The sequence below is a fragment of the Neolamprologus multifasciatus genome, chromosome 23, assembly GCF_963576455.1.
Source record: "Neolamprologus multifasciatus chromosome 23, fNeoMul1.2, whole genome shotgun sequence".
NCBI classification, from domain to species: Eukaryota; Metazoa; Chordata; class Actinopteri; order Cichliformes; family Cichlidae; genus Neolamprologus; species Neolamprologus multifasciatus.
In genome coordinates this window covers 18,777,506-18,791,314 of record NC_140460.1, presented here as the reverse complement: position 1 = coordinate 18,791,314, position 13,809 = coordinate 18,777,506, and the positions used below count along the sequence as shown (strand labels likewise).

General features: G+C 37.8%; 2 protein-coding genes across 3 annotated transcripts; both read left to right on the top strand.

The window, feature by feature from the left end:
* Window positions 1-3,333: 3,333 nt before the first annotated feature.
* LOC146491385 (uncharacterized) lies at window positions 3,334-9,484 on the top strand. Of its 2 annotated transcripts, XM_085152860.1 has the most exons (4): window positions 3,334-3,832; window positions 7,550-7,621; window positions 7,701-7,868; window positions 8,728-9,484. In XM_085152860.1, exons 2-4 carry the CDS (start codon window positions 7,576-7,578, stop codon window positions 9,222-9,224), a joined length of 711 nt encoding a protein of 236 aa, XP_085008986.1. In that variant the 5' UTR covers window positions 3,334-3,832; window positions 7,550-7,575; the 3' UTR covers window positions 9,225-9,484. The 2 variants fall into 2 exon arrangements, with proteins under 2 accessions (XP_085008986.1, XP_085008985.1); XM_085152859.1 differs by lacking the exon at window positions 3,334-3,832 and having other exon boundaries at window positions 7,512-7,621.
* Window positions 9,485-9,601: 117 nt separating this feature from the next.
* Window positions 9,602-13,180, top strand: LOC146491384 (immunoglobulin lambda-like polypeptide 1). Its single transcript, XM_085152873.1, has 3 exons — window positions 9,602-10,914; window positions 12,319-12,627; window positions 12,701-13,180. Exons 1-3 carry the CDS (start codon window positions 10,878-10,880, stop codon window positions 12,916-12,918), a joined length of 564 nt encoding a protein of 187 aa, XP_085008999.1. The 5' UTR covers window positions 9,602-10,877; the 3' UTR covers window positions 12,919-13,180.
* Window positions 13,181-13,809: the final 629 nt, after the last annotated feature.

Here is a 13,809-nt window from a genome sequence, read left to right as displayed (position 1 = left end):
TGGAGTCTCACACACATCACTTCACCACACGCACCACCACACTCTTCCTATAACTCTTCCTATAATCCTATAATTTATAATCTTGATAATCCTTTCTGCTATTTGCACTTTTTCTTTTTTACTGTAAATTCCTAAGTTAATTTGTACATTTTGTAGTAAATTGTAAATACTGAAAAACTTTTTTCTGTCATTTAATGGTCGGGCATTGTACAGCTACAAGCATTTCACCCCCATGTCATACTGTGTATGGTTGTGTGTGTGTGACAAATAAAATTTGAATTTGAATTTGAATATGCTGTCCTAGGAATTTCACCGAATATTTAGTTAGAAACTATAATAATTATCAAGAAGGATCTCAGGTGAACTATACTTTAGTGATGTTCGATTCGTGAACGAATTGTTCAATACTCGAGAATCACTTTACTGACTTGTAAATCATGATTCACAAGCCCAACTGACTCACTGACTCATCCCTGTTGTTGTTAGCAAACGAATTCCATTAGTAGAAATATATCTAGCTTATAATTTAAATTGTGTGGGGGGGAAAACAACAGCCAGTTTCTTAACAAAAGCATTTCTGCTCTGAACTGGAAGAAAAAACCCTGAGTAGAAGCTCACATCAAGAAAATAGCTCCTCAGTTCACAGTAGCATCGCTCTGCTAACATGCTAACAGCACATTTGAGCTACTCACCCCCTCCCTCCTGTGCTGAATCATAGAGCGAACGAATCACTCACTCACTCACCCCCCCCCCGGCGCACAGCTTCTTCTTCTTCTTGGTTGTTAACCAGTGTTAAGGCGCATCACCGCCCCCTGGCTCACAGCTCAGTGGATATTTAGATGAGAAAATATATATTTGACACATTTAAGGAAACGGGGCTCGCAAAATTTCAAAATCCCTGGTAGCCCTTCGGGCAGGGACTCTTCAGTTTTTGGTAGCCCAAAATAAATTTAAGTAGCCCGAATAAAAAAAGAGCAATTTTTTTATTGATGTTTTGTTTCCCGTTTTGTTTCCTTTACAATATTATACAGTATAATATTGTAAGTATAATATTGTAACGGAAACAAAACATTAATCAAAAAATTGTTGAAACACAAATTTCAACATTGAATAAAAATTACAATCATCAACTCAAATACTTGGTTCTAATTGAACAGAAATTTCTATGAACTTGTAAGAACTGTGTAGAACATGAATCAGTCTGTGTCAGATCCTGAATTTGAAATTTCCACTGAAGTCACGGGTAAGAGGCAAGTGGAACCAAGATCGAGGCTATTTGCTTTTTAAAGTTTGCAAAGACTGCTAAATTTTGCCAGTGGTAGTTCAGTCTTTGCAACATAGTCTGTTCTAAACAGATTTTTCAGGTTTATTTTTAGTATGTTATTTGCAATTGGTGTTTGTTCTGGGAAAGATATTACAGACTGAGCAATAATGCATTTCTTGCATTTCTCATGGGTTCTAATGGGGGCCTTTCATAAAATTACTGGTCCCAGTAACAAAGGCGCTTGTCGACTCAGAAATCGAGGGAAAACCAACAACACACCCGGCAGAACATTATGTTATTTACATAATTTAAGTGGTCCGCAGGTGCGCATTCGCTGTCAAAATAAAAGACGCGCACCAGATAAGAAGTTGCAGCGCGCGTTTGCGTCCATATAAAAGGCACTGTTTTTGTCCGCTAGAGTGGGATTTTCACAGCACATTCTGCACCACATCTCTGTGCGTTCATCATTTGTTTGAAGCCAGCTCACCTCCTGCAACCACTTTTCCGAGAATACGCGCTTCTTTTGTGGTTCGGACTCCTTCTGACATTTCTTTGGAGGTGGAGGAACACCAAAGTAATTGCTTAAAGGAGCTTCTTCGACATTTTTAAGAGTTCTAAACAAATGTCTGTCCTCCTCCAGAAAATCTTATGTACGCAAACACGCGTTGCAACTTCTTATCTGGTGCGCGTCTTTTATTTTGACAGCGAATGCGCACCTGCTGACCACTTATGTGCACCTCTGGTTATTTAGCTCGTCATATTGCAGCCACAGAAATTCTTTTGTCCATGAAACCAAAAAGCTGCTCTTTCTTTTTGCCTTATACTCTGATTTGTCATAACTTTTCCGTTTTGTGGTAAGCTTTTCTTGGGCTGTCACTTCTTCACCCTGACCTGTCTTATTTGGCTCAGCAGAACTAAAATATATATCCTGCTGCTTTTACACACGCACTCACATAACGCTCAGCGATTCTCTGCGCGATCAACCTCTCACATGTTTAAGCTTGCTGCGGGAGATTTCGCTTGTCATGTTTGCATAGTAAGCTAACGATTGATAAGACGATGTCAGAGGAATTGGTGCGCAAATTATCGTCACTCACCAATCAGTACTGTCGCTCTCTATACACAGTTCGCGCGATTGCAAAGTGAAAGCAAAAAACAAGCGCAAATTCTGGCTCACCGATGCCAATGACATAATTACCCAGCTACATTTCCGAAAGAATGCAAAAGCATTGACATATATTTTTCCTTCCTATGATAGCCCGACGGGCAGGGCAGAGATAGATTTTGGTAGCCCGACTGGAAAAATCGCTAGCCCCGGGACGTCGGGCTAGCGATTTTGCGAGCCCTGGGAAAATACTAATAAAATACAAATAAACAAAATAAATGTTTATTAAGCAATTTTGATAGGAAATTGCTTAATTTTAGAAATGTTTTTGCTCTTTTTTGCTCTATAAAATAGTTGTTGTTTTTTAGAATCATTCATCTTAGCAGTGGGATTTACATGAAAAGAGAAACAAATTAAGTTTGAGTGAAAATGTAAATTTTTTTGCACTCTCTGGTCAACTGACTCAGTGAATCAAATGACTCAAAACACCCGATTCACTTTGGTGAGTGACTCATTAAAACTTGATTCAGTAAAAAGAATCAAATTTACCATCACTACTATACTTCAGACAGAGATGTGGTTCAGTATAAAACAACAGTTTATTGACAGCTATTAAAAATATCAGATGTAAAGAAGCAATGATTCAGTTGTACATGTACTGCAAATTCACAGCTGTATCTTACCAGAGGGTGAATGGGATGCCAGATGAGGGCATGTACAGAAAAATCACCAACTCATTGTAACACAAAAGCAAATCTACATATCAAACATTCAGAAACCAAATGTACGAACACAAAACAAATTAATAATTTTATAATACTATTCTAAATTATTATACATACCACTGCTCTAAGATGATAATTCAGTACAATATGATGCTTCCATATATTCCACATAGGGCTCAAAGACTTTTCTAAAAACCTGAACAAGTGTGTTGCAGGCAGATGTTAGGGATAAGAGAAATATTTTTAATGTGTATCTGCTCATCATATTGTTTTATGTACTTTAATAAAGGCTTGTAGAGCAAGGCCACTTTTAACTCACAAACTAAGTGCTCAGCCAGACTGAAAAACAGGAAGTTTTAGTGCACAGCCATATTAATAGATAAGACACTGAAATGAGGAACTTGCCATATAAGCAATGTTTGAGACTGTGTGACGTGTAAAGTACCAAAATAAAACCTATATGAAGCACAGTTTATGATTCTAATGTTAGAGAGCTCTTGCAACTGGCGTTTGAGCTGTGCAGAGGTCTCTCTCTTCCAGAAGATGATTGAATAAAAGAAATATCAATATTTTAACACACTATGAGTCGGTTTTCTCTGTTCTGTCATGGGGACAAAAGAATCGGGGTTTAATATTTGGTGTTTCCGCCCGGTTCGTCATGCAACAAAGAAAACAAATGTGGCCAAAGGTTGGATCTGATATGAGGCGAACAGGAGACCGGTCTAAAAAGATTTAAAGGTAGGCACAAACCTGTTCAATAAGCAAATTTGTGCAAATTGGCTGAATTCTAAATTATCTGTTCGCTGAGTAGATGATCTTAACTATTAAATTGGCTCAGTAGTGGTAAAACTGAATTGTTGAGAATAAAGTAAAACTTTGAAGTAATGAGAAACTTTGAAGTAATGAGAAGCTTTGAAGTAATGAGAAGCTTTGAAGTAAGGATAATGAAACTGTGAGAAGAGACAGTACTGAGATAAAAGTAACATGAGATGTTATGATAAAAGAGAAAAGAGACCAATGTGTGTTTAGGAAAACACAGGATCATAGTTTATGAGTCAGTTTATGGTTTAATAAGTGTCAAGTTCAGAAGTGCAGACTTCCTCCCTACTGGAGACATCCAGTAGGTGGTCCGGCGTGGCCGTACTGGAGATTGACCATCTACCAAGACTTGGGACCTTGGTTTAAAAATAGGTTATGATCAGAGGATCATTTTGGGAGACACTTATTTGTGAGTAAAAAGAGTAATTTTGGACAGGGAAGTCCGACAGAAAACACCTGGTGCTGTCAGGATGTTTAAGTGACACAGAATTTCAGAAAATCGAGTCAGAAATGGTTTTGTGGCTCTTGGTAAACTGATTTTGAAGGAAAATCAGTGTTTATTGTGCTGAAGTAACAGATCCGGTGTGGTCTGACGGGAAGAATCAGCTGTACAATTCTGAGTTTGCAGCGTTGTTGATATTAACAGATCCGGCGTGGTCTGAGGAAAAGAAATAAATCGGTGAATGGTTGATATACTTACATGAATTTTGGTGGATCCGCTGAGGTCCAGAAGAATAATCAATGCGGACTGTGTTGGTTTGAATGTTGATAAATGATCCAGGAAGAATTGCCCTGGGTCTGGGTCTGTGTGTGTGTTATTGAGTAACAACATGCACAGTTAAATTGGGCGCTGTCTACTTCCGATGAGTTTGATGAAAAGGACACCTTGAGCTGGACAAGGTGTTTAACTGACTCAGGATTTCAGAGAATCGAGTCAGCTGTGATCTTGAGTTCTAATGGTAAATTGATTTTAAAGGAAAATCAATGTTTACTATGATGAAGTAATTCTGAAGATATTACTAGATGTGCTGTGATACAAGTGAAGAATAAGTTGTGTACATGGGGATACACAATTGTGTTGATATTGATGGATCGGCTGCGGTCCATCTGATAAGTTAATACTGGAGACACTGAGACAAGAAACTGTTTTTAAATCTTCACTGGCTGCAGTGATATACATGTGCTGAAGATTACTGGACCTGGCGAGGTCCATTTGATGAAGTTCTTGGCAGATAAATGACAGAAACAGTTTTTCAAGTGTGCAGAGAATTTAAAAAAAACAAACTGAACTTGCAGGTTCTCCATAGTCGACTTATATCAGAGTTATAAGTCCAAAGGTTACACACACAGTTCTTGGGTGTGAGTTACTTCCTGTTTTAATTTTAAACTGCGACACATGTGTTCATTGAACTAGAACTTCAGCAGTGAATGAGACAGGATTTAGATTAGGTCTAGTTCTGGTAAAGTAAAAAATTATGTTCAAAGTTTTATGCCCTGGAGGCCAAGAGTTGTGTGTAGAGAAGAACATGACTTAGAAAAGGACATTTAAGGTCACATTTTGTCTAAGATGGGGAGAATTGTTCCATATGTGTTTATTTCTCTTCTCTTTTAAGAGGACATACGCAGTTACTGGGTGTTGTCTACTTCCTCTTTCTGATTCTGAACAGCATGTTTCATAAAATACTCTTAGGAAAGCGTATTTTGAGTGATTCTAAGTGTGTGAATGTTGTGAGTACTGGATTTGAGTGATTCTGTGTGATTTGTACAAAATAATAAATAAATAATAATAACACGGTGTAGGTACATAGCAGAGAGTGGGAGAAAGAGGAAGTCTGAGAGAAAAGTGTGTGCGTAGGCAAACTGCAGGGTGTGTGTCTGTTTGTCAAACAGGAAGTCTGATTATGTTGTTACGTTGCAACATGAAAACAGAGGAATTAGAGACTGAATGTCTTAAGAAAAGGTAATAAAATGATATTAATTACATGTTTTAGTGTGTTAATACAGGTGGAGTCTCCTCAACCTGAAAACATGAGTACAGCGGCAAAAGGATAGATTAACAGAATTAGGACGACAAACAGGCCAGGCTTTGGCTTAAAAATTTTACAGCTTGACCTCTCATTCTGTCCCCACCCTGAGAAGAAGCTTAAAGGACAGTTGATCTCCTGATGAAGACAGAAGACAGACAGAACATCGTGGACTTGAAGAGTTAACAGCAGGCAAAAGACAGTGCAACTGACCTATAACACGGAAGGGTCAAGCAACAGCATGTATGAATACCACTGATGGAACATGAGCTTTGAATTACAAGCTGGACCCTGACAAGTGACATGACTGTTTGAAGGCACTGGATATTTGCCATGCTGGGAGTTAACCTACAAGAAAAGACTGAAAGATTAACAGAGAAGAAACAGAGAAGAAGAAAACAGCTGAGTTGAGCCTGTGTTTCCTGGAGATTTGAAGGCCAAACAGGACACTGTGAGAAGCGGGACAGGGACCAGTCAGAGGTCAAGCCTGGACGAGTTTGAGTGCGAGAGTACAGGATATAATTGGATCGAAAATGGAAGCTAACTCATGGAGGTTTAGGATTGTCCACCACAACAAAAAAAAAAGGAAAAAAAAAAGAAAAAGACAGAGAAAAATAAATACATGAACTAACGATTACATAAATGAATAGAAAACACACATACACAAATTGTTACATGTGAAATTATTTTTGGAATGAATCAGAAGTGAGACAGTTTGAATCCACAGCTCAGTGCAAAGAGGCATGAATTACACCTGATTATAAAAATATCTATGCAATGAAGAAGCAGCTTACACTCAATTAATATCACCACATAACATAAATGCAATGAAGAAGCAGCTTACACTTATATACATGACATAAATTGTGATTTCTGACCGGAGAGAGAGAAGCAGGTCGTTTAAGCACTGATGATGATAATGAAAATGTCTCAGTTTGTTATCTCTAGGTGCAAGCAGACCTGGATCAATTTTCCACATGCAGCGGTCGGAAGAAAGTTATAGGTTAACATTATTAGAAACGTTCAACCAAGTTTTTGGTTGAAGTGTTTACAGCGCCATGTGTCCCTGAACTTCACAAGCAAGCTAACTCCTGGCTGAGGACAAGGAATGCTGTTAAGGTGGGGAATCAAAATTTGGGTTAGCAAATTTGGGAAAGAGAAAACTGACTGTTTTAGAGGAAAATTGTAAAGGAGTCTGAAACACTGAAAAAAGAAACATACAAAATCACACACACAAACAGAAAATGCATTAACCTTAGAAATACAAGAAAGCTCATAAAGACTAGGATGATACTTAATGCAACCTTTTCACCAGCAGATGGGGATAAATCACCATCAATCAATCCTCAAACTCCTAAAAGGAGACTATTCTTATTTTTCTTATAATGTAAATAGGGTTATCTGCAGGATAACAACACAAGATTTACCTGTGCCTTATTTACCAGTTTAAAACCACACAGAAGCTTCAGTGTTGATCAGTAGCAGTCTTATCTGTCAGCTGCTGGAGCTGATGGGAGGTTTGAGGATCTATTAGAAACCACGTGGTACTTGTGTGATTTTATAAGTCATCCTTGTTTGGCCTCAGCTACATTGGAGCTCTACTTCTCTCCAGGTACACCAGAGAAACCATCACTGCACATGATGCTTTTCCTCCCAGCTACTGCTCTGTGCTGTCTGTGTTCAGGTAAGTGATTTTATTCAAACACGAGTCCACCATCTGTAACAAACACTGCCATACTAACCTGCCTGTGTCTCCACCCCAGTGATTACTGTGGCTGAAGAGCTGATACAGAATGATTTAACTCTGACCAGGAGAGCTGGAGAAAGTGTCTCCTTCAGCTGTGGGGGAACTGACCAGTGCAGCAGTACTGTTGTATACTGGTACCAGAAGAAAGACACAAGAGATTCGTTCAGAATGCTTCTTTCTATTGGTATAAGCAATGGTGCAATAAATCGAGGTTATAACCACCCTCAGCAAAACGATTTCTCAGCAGTGAAAAATCAGGGCAGCTGGGCTTTGGAGCTAAAAACAGTTAAAGATGTTCATTCAGCCATCTACTACTGCTCTTGTTACAAAAGTACTCACAGTGTGAAATCATCCCTGCAGGCTGAACAAAAACCATTAGAGGAAAAGCAAGAAACCACAGCTCCGTCTCAGTCTGAGAGACAACAGACAAAAATTTCAGTATGTAAATTATACAAATGAAAATGTTCATAACATCAAAGAATAAAATTTGTACTTGTAATTAAAGTTGAGAGCTAACTGGGAGTACTGGGAAATATATCAAAAATATTTCAGACTACATCAAGTCCCTTTATGTTCGTCAGTTTGTGTTTGTGGGAACAAATATTTTTAGTTTTGAAGTCATCACAGTTTTAAGGAATTTTGTTGACTGACTTCATAGAAAGTGAAGAAAAGATACGACTGAAATAATAAATAAATTCCCCTCTATATTTGAAGGTTAGTGTTTTGCAAACCTCAGTCTCAGTGGAAAACTGCAACACACGCCTCAGCTGTCACTCAGCAGCAGCACTGACAGCTGCAGCAGTTAACGGGAGGTTTTAGGAGTTGTTAGAAACACGTGGTCCTCGTCTGATCATATAAACTGTCCTTGTTTGGCCTCGTTTCTATCAAAGCATCACAAACGTCACTGAACACAACGGTTCACACAATGCTTTTCCACCCAGCTGCTGCTCTGTGTTGCCTGTGTTTAGGTGAGTTTCAACCCAACAAAAGCTACATGTCAGAAACACCATCAAACTGGCATTTTTCTCTCTGTGTCTTTGCAGCGCTGGTTACCATGGCTGCAGAGCTGATCCAGAAAGATTTAACTTTGACTGCGACACCTGGCAAAAAAGTCTCCTTCAGCTGTGGAACTGCCCAGTGCAGTGGCAGTTATGTGCACTGGTACCAGAAGAAAGACGGTGATAAGTTCAGAGTGATTCTTCATGTTAACATACGCACTGGTGAAGTCAACAGTGACTACAACCATGCTCAGAAAAAAGATTTCTCAGCTGTGAAAAACGAGAACAGCTGTGAGTTGGAGATAAATGCAGTTAGCCTCGTTCATTCAGCCATCTACTACTGCTCCTGTGCTCAAAGCTCTCACAGTGACAAAACATCCCTGCAGACTGAACAAAAACCATCAAAGGAACAGCAGCAGACCACAGCTCAGGTTCACACACACACTGACGCAGGCATCACCTTTGAAACCATAACAACTAGTTTGTATTCTGAAGTAAAAATAATCAAGACCAAAATAAATCCAAGAAGATTCAAAAGATGATAGAATTGGGAGTATCAGATAAAATTGTTGTGTGTGTTCACATTCAGGTCAAAAACAGCAGACTGTAAAAATCCACAGAGATTATCTTCTTCTGACAAAAATCAAACAGAAGTGTCTATATTTTTTGGAGAAGCAATATTGCTCTACGAGAACAGCTGGTGATCAGCAACTGAGGGAAAACCAAACACCACACAGTGATCACAGCTCCAGAAACCAGAAAGCATATGGCTTTGAAAAAAAAAGAAATGAATGAAAAACAACAGTTTAAATCCAGGATTCTCAAAGTATAGCCAACTGTCCAAAGACGTCCATTAGTAACATTATAGTTATTACTGTCATCCTCACAAATGTCAGCCAACTCTAAAAGTTACATCACATCCGCGAGTGCAAGCTGTGCTTTGGTGTCTTTTTGGTCGCTTTGATTGTCCAACTCTTACTTCTGTAACCTTGCACATCTGCACAGAGCATACAGTTTCTTTTCCTTTACAGTCATTGCTGTCATGTGCTGGTTCTCTACATTTCCATGAGGACTCCTCATTATAATTATGCTTAGATTTGCAGGCAGTTAAACTACAAAACATGCAGCAAGTTTGTATTTTGTCTGAGGAGATTTTTTTTTTGTCTCTGCTTATGTTTATAATTTTGAACAAACAGAAGAAACCATTTAGCTGGACAGATATTTGTTCTTAGAAACCAGAGGACGACCAAAGTGCATACTGATATTGTAACACTTGTTGGCTGTTTCTAGGTCCCAAAACACACTCAGATGGGTCGGCTGGTGCAGTTAAAGTGACTTATTTGCACAGTTTTATCTTTGCAGACCGTTCATTGATTCCAGACAATCGATGTCAGATGTGTCCACCAGGCTCTCCTGACACTGCCCCTGAACTCTTGTGTAGCTGAGCCACAGACTTCACCCTGCCACCGCAAATGAATCCTGTTACAGTGCTACTCCATCAAAACATTGTTGAGAAGTTTAATTCTGTAGGAAAACTGCCAACCTGCTGTTTGGACAAGAAGAAACTTGTGAAACAAAGGTCAGCTCAGGCAGCTCATCATCTGGAGGCAGAAGTTATGCAGAATATTCAGATTCATGCAGTTTTTACAACATTAATTTATCTCGACTAAACCAAATCATGGAGCTGAATTACACTAAACAGAAATAACAATACGACCCCTGACAGGTGACAAGATTATCTCTTCATCACAGCACCTGTTAGTCGGTAGGATGTATTAAGGAGCAAGTAATCATTTTCTCCTCAAGTTGGTGTGTTAGAAGCAGAAAAGATTGTGCGGTGTTCCTGCGGGTGGTCAGTTTGTCAAAATCGTCAAAGGAAGAAACAGTGACCAGTAACTGAGCATCTGTGGGATCTACAGGACAAACAAGTGTGATCCATGGAGGTCCTTCCTCACAACTTACAAGACTTCAAGGATCTGTTGCTAACATCTCAGTGCCAGATATCACAGCACATCTTCAGGGGTCGAGTGGAATCCATGCCTCACGACTGTTTTGGCAGCAAAAGAGGGACCAACACAAAATCAGGCAGAGTCATAATGTTACGTCTGATCGGTGAATGACACTGCTTTACCTCAGCTGTCACATTCAACATCAGACAGGTTTTTGTACTGGTCTGTGTCACTGTGTGAGGGGACATGATCTTTGGCTCTGGAGCTAAACTGTACGTAACAGGTAAGAACAAATGAATTAATTTTCCTTACAGCATTCAAAATGATAATTTGTTCAAAGCCAGTTTCTGTTAAGTTCGACTTTAAATGTGTTTCTGTGTATATGTGAGGTATTCATTCTTTTCTGGGGGGTTTTCAGCGTGAAAAGTCCTAAAAGTCTGATGTGAGCAGGGTTACAACTAATCCTTAGCTAAGAAATTTCAAGACCTTTTTATTTATTTTTATATTAAGCTCAAAAAGATAACAGATTCACTGGTATTTGTGAAAGAAAATCATTAAAATTAAACATTGTGGACATATTTACAGTAAGTCATAAGCTTATAAATAAAATGTTATCCATATTTGAATCTTAAGACACATTTAAGGAAAGTTTAATGACTACTGACTTAATGTTATAGTAGATGTAATTTGGAAATTTAGGACTTGACATCATACTTAAAATAAGAAAAGTTTTGAAATTATATAATAAGCTATGTAATTCAGTATTTCATTACATGTAGTGCATTATATAGAATTGATTGTGTATCCTTTGAGGGCTTTAAGCTATGTTTCACATATTCAAATAATTGCTATTGTTTAAGTACATGAAAAAATTATGTCTTATGTGAACACAATGAAAAAAGTTTTGAAGTTTCTGATCTAATAATGTTTTGGTCTCTCTCTCTGTGCATACTGGAAATTTCTTAAATGTCATTTTAATGTCATTAAAATGGCATAAAAATGTTTAGTTACATTAATCGCAATATAGATTTAAAAAATCCCCTGTACAAATATTTCTTCATAAATGTTTTCAGATGAAATTACTGTAATATGTATATACTAACTTTAATTATATATTTTAAGAGATTATAGATGCCAAATATAAAATCATTATGAAAACACAGATACAATTAAATTCTGATATATTATAAAATACTCACATCGTATACAAATATATATATTTACAAATATTCACATCGTATATATGAAATCTTATTTGCAACAGTTTTAGAATAATTACAAACTATATGCTTCAAATATATACAGAAAAAATAATGTACAAAGTACGCGTGCTTTCATTATCAATACTGCTGCCATGATATGTGAAGGATGTGATTTATTTTTACATCTATAGATGTGTTACATTGTATTGTTATAATTTAAAATTGTGATAAAAGAGACGTAAAGGACAAAGGAGTTAATTGTATTAAATATTGTGTGTTAATGAAATCAGTTTAACTTTGATAAATATAATTCTGCCTTTAATATTTAATATTACATTGTGCATTATAACAATAAATCATCTGAATATTGTTAAGTGTTTAAAATGAGCCATTACACGGCCGATAGGCACTGATGGGTAGGTTGGTGATTATGAAGCCTGTCAGGTCACACTGAGTGAAATTCTGTGTCTGCTGTCAAACTTCAGCTACGCCGGTGGAAAAGCCCTCGGTGACAGTGTACCAAGCAGCATCCAGTGATCATCTGGAGGTGAAGAGATCCCTGCTGTGTGTGGCCTCACAAATGGTTCCTCCTGTGGTCAAGATCACCTGGAAAAGCCAGAAGCAGGACGGATCTCCGCTGGCGGCGCCCCCTGGTGACACAGAACAGCTGGACGTCATAGAGTCCGATTACACTGCCAGCATCTTGTTGATCCATCAGCAAGACGAGAACTCACATACATATGGCTGTTCTGTCACACACGAGGGGGGGACGGTGGAGGGCCAAATAGAGGAAGGTAATAAAAATTTGTTGCCTTTTCAGCATGAAATTAGCTACGCAGCTACTCAAATGTGACTTTTCTGTTTCAGGAGTTTCTCAAAGTCCACCAAAAGAACTTCCACCAGATACACTTTCCACCAATCAAACTTTAACAGGACGTCCATCATCAGAACATCCCGTATCTCAAAAACAAGTAAAACTGCTCTGCCTGGTGTACACGGTGCTGATCACGAAGAGTCTGGTGTACTGCTGTGGAGTCTCTCTGCTCAGGCTCATCAGACGCAGCCGCAAACATGCAGCTGACTGACTGTTTCCTTCTTCTTGGCTTATCGCTTTTTATATCGTTTATCACTCAGGATTTAGAAAAATCTGTAACAGTGCAGCATTTTGGTTGTTTTTTTACTTTCTTTTTTTATTTCAATATTAAAAAAGAGCTGAAACAGAAAAGGCTGAATTATTAGCTCCCTAGTAGATGATTCATCATTTATAGCATTTGTTTAATTAAAACAAAGTGTTGCCTGTTCTTCAAAGTATTTCTCTGCAATATTCCGAATAAAGCAAACAAAAAAATCTTGCTTGTTTGAGTTTAATTTTTCAGAAAACTGCAAGAAACAGCAGCACCCCCAATATATGCTGATAGGCAACGACCAGTGATAGAAGGAGAACAAATGTTTAATGAGATACAAACAGGATTTTAAAGAAGATGAGAACATGAAACCATAAATCTGTTAGATAAAAAACATGCATGTGTGTCTGAGCCTTATTTTTAGTTCACTATCATTGGGATTGCATAGTCATCACACAATGTGATATCATAGTGTGGAAGTAAATATTCAAAATCATAATGTACACTCACAAAATCACGAATTCCTTCCCGATACAATAAAAATGTCAAACACAATGACCCAATATTTATTTGAATATGAAATTGTAAATGTTAAAATAAATTAGAATTAGAGTTCACCTTGATTGGTTTTCATTTTGTAAAGGACATATTTAGCAGACGCATTTGTGGATCTCACCAACGTGTTTATGTCATTCAACAACAATTAGTTCTATGACCTAAAATATTATTTAACATATGAAAGCAAACTCCAGTTTTAAGCTCTGTCCTCTTTCAGACATCGTAAATCAAATGTTTCTTTATACAGATAGTGTGGTTTTCTTATTAAAGGACACAGAATAAAAACTGTCTAAC